At 37.2% G+C, this 10,406-nt stretch overlaps 1 protein-coding gene across 1 annotated transcript; it reads left to right on the forward strand.

Moving 5' to 3' along the window:
- Positions 1 to 328: 328 nt before the first annotated feature.
- LOC134274881 (uncharacterized) lies at positions 329 to 6,808 on the forward strand. Its single transcript, XM_062757125.1, has one exon. It carries the CDS (start codon positions 329 to 331, stop codon positions 6,806 to 6,808), a length of 6,480 nt encoding a protein of 2,159 aa, XP_062613109.1.
- The last annotated feature ends 3,598 nt before the right edge of the window (positions 6,809 to 10,406 follow it).

The raw sequence follows: 10,406 nt of genomic DNA on the forward strand, positions 1-10,406 counted from the left end.
AAAGGTTAAAAATAGTCAATGTGTGGCGGCAGACAGCCATATACTTGGTATGTTGTATTTAATGTATATGTACACATATATAAATATACATGTAGATTGTTAAATTCACAGGAGCTCTCTATGAATTTACAAAGCATGAGATTATTTTTTACAAATTCAAAAAATATTCTGAATTATCTACATTCCAAATTTTAGAAAATTTATAAAGAGCTCCCAAGGAGGTATAAAAGTATGTACTTGTATACCTCCTATCATAGACTGTGAAAATACAATAAAACTATCTTTTCAGGCCTAAATCAAGCTAATCACGGGCAGTGAAAGTACAGTTATGTCCAAGCGAAAACGATCCCTTTCAAGTCGGGAAAAAAGAGATAAAGACAAAAGAAGAAAGCGATTAAAGCGAGATGAAATAAGACCCTACTTGATATATAATCCAGTCAATGAACCTTGGAGATTGCAAACTGCACAAAAGTTTAAACTAGACAACATAGACAGTCCGTTTGAAAATGAGAAACCATGTACAGAATTAGGATATCCAGCATTGCTACACGAAACAAAACCTGATGGAAACTGTTTTTTTAGTGCCTTGTCATATATTATAACTGGTTCAGAAGAATACCATTCTGAAGTCAGATCACATATTTGCAATCATCTCCTTGCGCATCAGGATGAATTAAGCAGCGCTCTTCCGAACAAGTACTGTGGAAATGTAGACGCATATTTATCAAATACATCAATGCGATGCGAAAGAATATGGGCGACTGAAACAGAAATATTCACTGCCGCTGATATGCTTAAAGTTGATATATATGTGTATTCCAAATATGGACCGCATTGGAAATGGATGAAACACAGTCCTTCACAATCCGATGTAACAGATGGAATATACCTTTACCATCGAAATTTGAATCACTATGATGTTGTTCTTAGTGTTCAAAAAGAAAATCCAACGGCTCTCAAGAAAAAAGAAATGTATGCTAAAAACAAGGAAGAGTATAGGAAGAAAGAAAATATGAAATATTCTTCAGACCAAGGACTGCAACGGCGAAAAAAAGAAAGATTAAGGAAGAAATACAAAGAAGATAAAATATTCCAACAGCATAAAAATGCAGCTTCTAAAGAGAAATATAAAGAGGACAAACAGTTTCAACAGCGAAGAAAAGCAGCTTCGAAGCAGAAATACAAAGAAGACTTACAATTTCAACAGCAAACAAAAGCTGCTTCGAAGCAGAAATACAAAGAGAACATAAAGTTTCAACAGCGGTTAAAGGAAGCTTCGAAGAAGAAATACAAAGAGAACCTAATATTTCAAGACCGTAAAAAAGCTGCTTCTAAACAGAAGTACAAAGAAAACGACGCATTTCGGCAACATGTTAAATCAGCATCGAAGAAAAAATACAGCGAAAATTTGAACTTCAAGAAATGTGTTCTATACTACTCATTCAAGAAGTACAGATCTAATACCATCTTTAAGCAAAAGGTAAAAGCGTCCTCGATAAAACGGTATGCATCAAATTCTCTATTTCGCCACAAACTGAAACGGCTACTCTTCCAACAATATCACAAGAACCCAACCATTCAAGTTAAGAAAAAAGAAGCTGTGAATCAGAGACGCAGAAATCTTCATGTTGCATTGCAAACATTCACTAAAAACATCAAGAAAATCCCAACATATCCGTGTACAGTGTGTGCAAGGACGCTTTACAAATCTCAAGTAAAGATCTGCAACCGCTCCAAGTATGTAAACGGCAAATTCTCAAGTAATGCTACAAGATGTCTAAGTGGACAATATACTTACGATTCTAAGGAGTGGATCTGCCTTACATGTGACAGACATCTGTGTGCAGGTAACATGCCACCACAGGCTCTTGTAAATGGATTACAGCTTACAATCGTACCCGAGGAGCTAAAAAATTTAAATCACCTCGAGAGACAACTTGTTGCTCTTCGAATTCCTTTTATGAAACTCCTCTCACTTCCAAAGGGTGGGCAGAAAGGTGTCAAAGGACAAGTTGTAAACGTCCCGTCGAACATCAGCAGTGTCACGACTTCTCTGCCTAGAACTATTAATGAAGCTCAGATGGTCAAAGTTAAACTTAAAAGGAAACTGTCATACAAAGGACATTACCAGTACGAATGGGTGAGACCAGAAAAGGTAAAAGAAGCAATAGAGTTCCTGAAAAGAAATAACCCATGGTATTCAAATATAGCACTCAGTGACAGTTGGTTTGACCCAGAAACCGATTCAGATTTAGTTAAAGTAGACGAACAAGAAAATTCTTCGGATGAAGAAAATGAAAGTTCAGAACAGGAGAATTTGACAATGCACACACAACCAGTAGAAACGTGTTCTCAGCCTGTTGATATAGGACAAGAGTATCTAGACACAGAGAACAAAGTTTTTTGCATTGCGCCCGGTGAAAATCAAACACCGCAAAGTATCTTCCAAGAAAAAGGAGCGGATGCAATGGCTTTTCCAAACCTTTATCCAGATGGCAAATTCGGATACTTTGAAGATCGACCTATAAAACTGTCCCCTACAAAATACTTCAATGCCCGCTTATTTTGCGCCGACAAAAGATTCGCAAAAGATAATCAGTTTATCTTCTTTGCTCAATTCATGATTAAAATGTCAAACATTCGATCAAACATATCTATAGCCTTACGGAAAGGGAAAGGAAATACAAATGATGGAGGTAAAGTAACGGCGTCAATGCTTACTAATGCTAATGATTTACAGAAAATTCTTAAATCAGATGCTGGTTTTCGTTTCTTACAACCAGTACGCGGATCGCCTCCATACTGGCAAAGAACAATGAAAGATCTATACGCCATGATTCGGCAGTTAGGAATCCCGACATGGTTTATAACGTTTTCCGCTGGTGAAACTAGATGGGATGAAACAATCAATGCATTAAAAGACCCGGAAGACCCAAGATCACCTGGAGATATAGAATGGACAGAAAAATGCCACCTTATAAGGGAAAACCCTGTGATGTGTGCCCGATTATTTAATAACCGTGTGCAAAGACTTTTCACAGACTTAATTATGTCCCCTTCACAACCAGTCGGAGACGTAGTGGATTTCTTCTACCGAACAGAGTTTCAGCAGCGCGGCTCTCCACATATCCATTGTTTATTGTGGGTCAGGAATGCACCTAAATTAAACGAAAACACAGAGAAAGAAATCTGTACTTTTGTTGATAAATATGTATCATGTTCCATGCCAAATGAGAAAAGCGATCCTGAACTCCATGATATTGTTAATGCTGTACAGGTTCACAGTAAGACACACACAAAGTCATGCAAGAAGAACTCAACGACATGTCGATTTAATTTCCCTAGGCCTCCAATACGCAAAACGTTTCTTGTAAAAGTCACAGAGGAAGACAATGAAAACAAGGAGAGAGAAAAAAATCAAACCACTAACATGCCAACACTTCAGGAAATTGAACACCTATGTAAATCTGGTGCCGAGAGATCTCCAAAACAAATTGTTAAAGATATATGGAGAATAATCAACTCAACAGAATCTAACTTAACATTTGATGACATTCTACTTGCTTGTAATATTACTTACGCCAAATTCAAGGAAAGTCTGTCTGCAAATACGAAGAAAAACACGATATATTACAAAAGAAACGTAGAAGATGGTTGGGTTAACAATTACAACCCAACTTTACTGCGTGCATGGAATGCAAACATGGACATTCAATATGTTATGGACCCTTACTCATGTGTAGCTTATATACTATCATATATCTGCAAAGCAGAAGCCGAAGTCGGCGAACTTATAGGAAATGCACAAAAAGAAGCACGAGAGGGCAACAAGGATGCGGCTACTGCAATGAAACACATTGCTCAGGTTTACGTCCAAAACAGAGAAGTGTCTGCACAGGAAGCTGTTTTCAGAATTTGCAGCATGCATTTGAAAGAATGCTCAAGAGAAGTTGTATTCATTCCCACAGGAAGCAATGCAATTAAGATGAGTCTTCCTTTGAACATACTAAAATCACGAAAAGGAAACAGTGAAAATATATGGATGTCCTCCATCATTGACAAATATTACGCTCGACCAATTGGACAACCATTTGATGAACAATGTTTGGCAGAGTTCTGCTCATATTACTCTCTCTATCCAGCCTCTAGACCTCCAACTTCTTCCAAAAAAGGTGCACAGCTATTGCACTATGAACTGAATAATGGACTAGGGTACATAAAAGAAAGAAAGAAAGGAAAACAAGCTGTCATCCGCTACCCCCGATTCAATCGCTTGAAGCAGGAAAATGATTACTTCCTGACATTGCTTCAACTGTACCTACCACACAGAACTGTAATAATCAAACCTGAAGAATTCTTCAATTTTGAACATTACATTTTCAATGGAAAAATCGGAAAAAGATCCGTATTGAACATCATTAATGAAAACAGAGCTCGCTTTGAGAGGGATGCTGATAATTTAGAGAAAGCATGGGATGATGTACAGGAGGGCCGCATCGGAGAGGATGCATGGGCAGCAGTAGCCCCTGAATGTGAAGCAGAAAGACTCACACTGCAGGAGAAAAATACAAGCAAAGTTAATAACGAGGACGAAGACATATCTCCAGATATCGAACTTCTGGCGATTTCTAAAAAATCGTCTACATCTACCCAAGCTGGAATCATACAATATCAGAAACCTAAAATTTCTCCTACCAAAATACAAGATTCATTAAGAAAAATGAATTTGATTCAACAACAAGTATTCTACAAAGTAAGAGAATGGGTATTTGAAGTAGCATGGAAAAAGTCTCCTGATCCCTTTCATCTGTTTCTAACCGGAGGAGCAGGAACAGGAAAATCGCATCTCATAAAATGCATATATCACGAAACAAACAGAATTCTATCCAAAACACTTGAAACACCTGATGCTTTATCGGTGCTTATAACAGCACCAACTGGAACAGCTGCATTCAACATAGGCAGTATGACTTTGCATTCAGCATTTGGGATTAGCAAAAATATTAAACTCCCATACACGCCTTTGGGGGAAAACATCCTAAACTCGCTAAGAGCAAAATATGAGCACTTAAAACTCCTTATCATTGACGAAATTTCGATGGTAGACCACAAACTTCTAACATACATCCATGGCAGGCTGACCCAAATTAAACAATCTAAGAAGGTGTTTGGAAATGTTGCAATTTTAGCTGTTGGTGATTTCTACCAGCTTCCTCCAGTGAAGGCATCTCCTCTGTACAAGCTAAAGGATTCTATAATTTTAGATCTCTGGAATCCATTATTCCAAATTGCCAGCCTGTCTGAGATCATGCGTCAAAAGGAAGATGTAAAGTTTGCCGAAATGTTAAATCGTCTAAGAGTCCGATTGCGGGGAGAACCATTGCAACAAACAGACTTACAACTCCTTCAGTCTGTTTCTAAAGAGTCAATTCCGATAGAGTCAAAGAATGCTTTGCATATATTTTCAACCAACAACGAAGTGGATGCACACAATGAACAGATGGTAGAAACAGTCTGCAGTCCATGTCTGTACTCAACAGCCAAAGATTACACAAAAAGTACCTCAGGTACGCTGCTCTTGCGAAAGCTACCATATTCCTCCCCATCGCCAGAAAACCTACCAGACATAATCAAACTTGGAATCAATGCACGGGTTATGCTTACAAGAAACATTGATACAGAAGATGGTCTTGTTAATGGCGCATTTGGTACAATATCTGCTATAGAGGTCAGGGGAAATGACATCGATGCGGTATATATACAATTTGATAACGAAAACATTGGCAGAAAAGCCATCTCCACCACAGTTTCAAATGTACAAGGATCAGAAAAAGCTGTCCGTATAACGCCATATGAAGATGTTCTTGTAGGACGAAATGCACTCAGAAAACAATTGCCACTTAAGCTGGGTTGGGCAGCAACCATTCACAAAGTGCAAGGGATGACAACAACACAAGTAGTAGTTTCACTTCAAAAGATATTTCAACCAGGAATGGCATATGTAGCATTAAGTAGAACAACTACATTACAAGGACTCAACATCTTGCATTTTGACACAGATTGTATTTTTGCGTCAGCAGAAATTAAGGAATCACTTTCTAGCATGCCAAACTACCTCCTCCAAACTGGTGTTGATGACAAATGTTATTGTCTGAAACTATTGTTGCATAATACAGAAGGTCTCCTCTCACATAGGAAAGACATTGAAAACGCTGGTTTTGTGAATGACTCCCAAGTTATATGTTTCACAGAAACATGGCTTACCAAGAAAGACTACGTACCTCCCAGCTTAATTCCAAACTCAGATGTTCACGCAGTCTATCGAGAGGATGCATACACATCCTCTGATCCCATATTTCGACAACTAAAATCACAGGCTAAGGGTGGGGTCGCAATATTTACAAAAGATGTCAAACATTCAAGGTACACGACCAAAGTAAAGGACTTAGAGTGTGTGTCAATACAAATATTAGAACCAACAGCGGTAGCGGTGTTCGTGATATACAGACCTCCAATATATCCAATGGATAAGTTTAAAGCCAAAATTAGCTCTCTATTATCCCAAATCAATCAAGAAATATCCTCCCCAGTGTTGATTCTGGGCGATTTCAATGACAACTACTTTGGAAAACCATCTCTAAAAACGTTGTTTACAATCTATGGCTACCAACAACTTGTGAACAAGCCAACGACAGAGAGTGGCTCTTGTCTCGACTTGGTGCTCGCAAAAGACTTCCCAGAAGATCCAAATGTGACAATTGAACATTTGTATTATAGTTTCCATGATGCGATTTCTATTAAATTGTAAAATTTGTAAAGCAATGTAACAACTGTTCGATAGATGCGCAACGAGAATGCAAAATGTAAATACAAATTCTATATAACTCATGTCTATTGTAATATAACAATTGTGTTTATTGTACATTTATTGTCATACATGTTAATTGGATAAGAGAGAAAATGCACGATGTAACTTATTAATTTAAATGTTCTACAAATGCGCGATAATGATGATTAAAGCTATATACAGATTTTATTCAATTCATGTCCATTTTAATATAGAACATATGTTTATTGTACATTTATTGTCATACATGTTAATTGATTATGAGAAAAAACGTTAAAAAAAAAAAAAAAAAAAACACTGTCGTCGTCTGCTAGGCGGCCTGATGAGCCCTTACAGGGCGAAACGGTGTTCAATACATTTTGGACATAAAGCATTTGTTATGTGGCATACTTAGACCTTACAGGTTTAATTAGTGGAGAAATAGTCAGACAGTCATTTTCATATACTTACCACCTCTCACATGGTCCGCCGTGTGAGGGGTATTTTTTTTCTTATATACGCTAGAGGAATATTTTTCTTCTTGGCATGGAGAGCTCTGAAAGGAGGAATCAGTGTCGTGCATCATGGCATTGCGACGTCTTGATGAACCCTTGCATTGCACGGCGAAAAAGTAAAATATACGGAATGACATTGTCGTCGTCTCCTAGGCTGTCCGATGACCCTTCGGAAGACTAAAAAGTGTAATGTTGAAGAAAAGAAAGACAAAGTTCCTTTCTTAAGAATGTTTCCGAAAAATTACAAAATCTTATATGTCTTGGAATTGCAATCTGTGTCTTTATATGCCTTGCGAGGGATTCTCATGGGATGACATGTTTCTTGTATACACATTAAGACACTATTATAGTAATGCAGGCTGTCTGATGCAGGGCCTGTTTTTAATCAACTATAGGTTACTTTGTGTCAAAGTTAACAAATAATAAGGGGACAGTGATGTCTAAACATTGCCATTCACATGGTCCGCCATGTGAGTGGTGTTTTTTTTTATTAAAAGGAAAACAATCTTTTCTGAATACATATATATAGTTTACTTGTGTCAAAGTTAGCAGTGATGTATGAACATTGCCATTCACATGGTCCGCCGTGTGAATGGGGTTTTTTTATTTAAAAAAAATCTTTGTGAATTAATAATCTTCCATATACGAACCCTCTAAATACAACCATTCACATGATACGCCGGGTGTCTTTTGTTTACAGAGAAGAGGGTCTTTTCTAAATATTGCGTCTCGCATGGTACTGAGTCTGAGTGTTTTTTTTTTAAATTTCTTGTTGAAATAGGAAAACTGCCTTTTCTAAATATTTCTATTCACATGGAACGCCCTTGTTTTCCATTAAAATACTTCTTAAAATATTTAAATTGTATTAAATATAAAAAAGTGTTACACATCTTTAGTGAAGTTTGTAGAGAAAGGTATCAAAACGGAAGATGGGGAGTGTTTGGGGAACATCTGTAACGGTCCCCGTTACAATTAGCACTAGTTTCTCTTTAGTTTAAAAAAATCACTTCAGATTTTGGGGGTTCAGGCACATTATAGAGCCCATTTATTTCGTATCGGGGCAGCCACTGCAGCATTTGAATCGGGTTGTTCACAAGATGTCATAATGGAAGCAGGGCATACAATTCATACATAAGATGTCCTATTGGGCAGATGTTGGGGGCAAATAAGTTGTAATTTTGTAAATTAAAGATTTATGCAAATTATTGCATATTATTAGGTCCCTGAAGTTAAAGTCTGGTGTGTGGGCTCCTCTATTATTAGGAATGCAATGATGGCATCAGTATGCAGACCGGGGGGGGGGACAAATCTTGGATTGGATAGATTGAAAATAAATATCTGGTGGCAGGGATATTCAGGTTTGAATTTTTTTGGGGGACTTAAAAGAAAGCTTTTAATTTTCCGACAGAATACGAGGAATCCCCTGAATTTTTGGTTATTCACTGGCGCAAACAATATAGGGTCAATTGATCTGTATACTCTTATTGAGAAAATTAAATCCGATCTAAAGTTTATTAAGACTCGCTTTCCACATTCTACACTTGTTTGGTCATGGAAGCTGCCATGAAATAAATGGAGGTACTAGGGGGTCAATAAAGCAATGGAGCGATCCTGTCTTAATGCCAACAGGGTAGCTGCTCCATTAGTTTTAGAGATGGGGGTTGTTACATAAAGTACCCTGATTTATTGAAAAAACATGTCACAATTTCTGTTGCCAGATGGAGTACAGCTCAATGACCTAGGAAATAAACTCTTTCTTAATAATATCCATGGGGGGGGGGGGGTTAGAATTTAAAACAAGGCAATGTGTATCCTTGAACAAAACATAAAGAACATTGGTCCGTGGGGGCTCTTTTGTCAGTTGCTTGGGTGCTCCCCCATGTGTGGGATGACTGCGAACTCTCCTTTGGTTGTTCGCTGTCATGTGGCGTCTGCGCACACCAAAGCAACTGAGGCCTACATAAACTTTGTATTGTTGTGAAGTTTTCACCATTGAACTGTGAAGGGGTTTGAAGTGTTGAACCATTTTATATGCAAAATATTTGCTGATATGTTGATATGATTTGTTTTGTGCTTGAATTGTGCATATAACTAATTTGACTTAAATAAGTACCTTAAATAAGTAACCACCCGCGGTTTACCCGGGGTGGTCATTGTTGAACATATGACTTGTTTGTGTTGATGAAATTTGTTGATTTTGTGTGATGAAATTTGTTGATTTTGTGTGGGTTTGCCCAAAAGTTGTGTGTATTAATTGGCATCCCACAAAATACTGTGCCACGGCCAATGTTCGCCAAAATAAAGGTTAAAACAATCATCTTGTTGTCATTTCCCTGTATAAATAATATAACACTGTTTATCTTTTATTTCAAGTTCACGGGGACATACTGAATCGACACATGAATTGAAGAACCTATACACGTAGTTTTAATTGATGATACCTCTTCGATATATCCCAATGTCAAAGTCAAGCCCACAACTATTTCTTTTTTTTCTTTTGTTCATTTGATAAAGTTTTGAACAAATTTGAACATTGGTTAAGTTTTTTTCGTTTGTCGTGTTTTTATGTACGTTTGTACTGCAAAGATGATCGTTGGTTTTGCATTCATATATGTTTGTTACGTACTTGTTCGTTTGTTATGCGTTAATGTATACTTGTTCTGCGAAAAGGTCTGTTGATTATGCATTGTATATCATTTGTTAAGTTTTTATGATCATTGAAATTAAAATAATTGTTTGTTTTCTCATTATGGTAATTTTTGCCCTTTCCGCTGCCCATAAAATTCTGCTTCATTTGACTGTAAAAAATGGTGTTCTAATAATAGTGTGCAATTGATTTGCACGGAAATTCCGGGTGTTTGTTGAAAGACGCGATATCCAAAAACTACATTCATGTAGATACTGTCATTTTTTATTAGCAGCATTTTAAAGAAGCTCTCAACACTGCACATTAGAGTTCCAATTACGGGGTAAGAGAAACAGCAGTTTTTCCTTCAATATTGTCTAGCATATCTAAAGAAATGTCCCAGTTGGTACAGCATTTAATGGAACCCACTATGCATCTT

Source organism: Saccostrea cucullata, unplaced genomic scaffold (assembly GCF_032062105.1).
Source record: "Saccostrea cucullata isolate Sc308-1 unplaced genomic scaffold, CSIRO_AGI_Scuc_v1 ctg6994, whole genome shotgun sequence".
In the NCBI taxonomy this organism is placed as follows: Eukaryota; Metazoa; Mollusca; class Bivalvia; order Ostreida; family Ostreidae; genus Saccostrea; species Saccostrea cuccullata.

What these genes read in the sequence shown, in the direction of transcription:
- LOC134274881 (XM_062757125.1), top strand. Translation starts at nt 329, where the DNA reads ATGTCCAAGCGAAAACGATCCCTTTCAAGTCGGGAAAAAAGAGATAAA.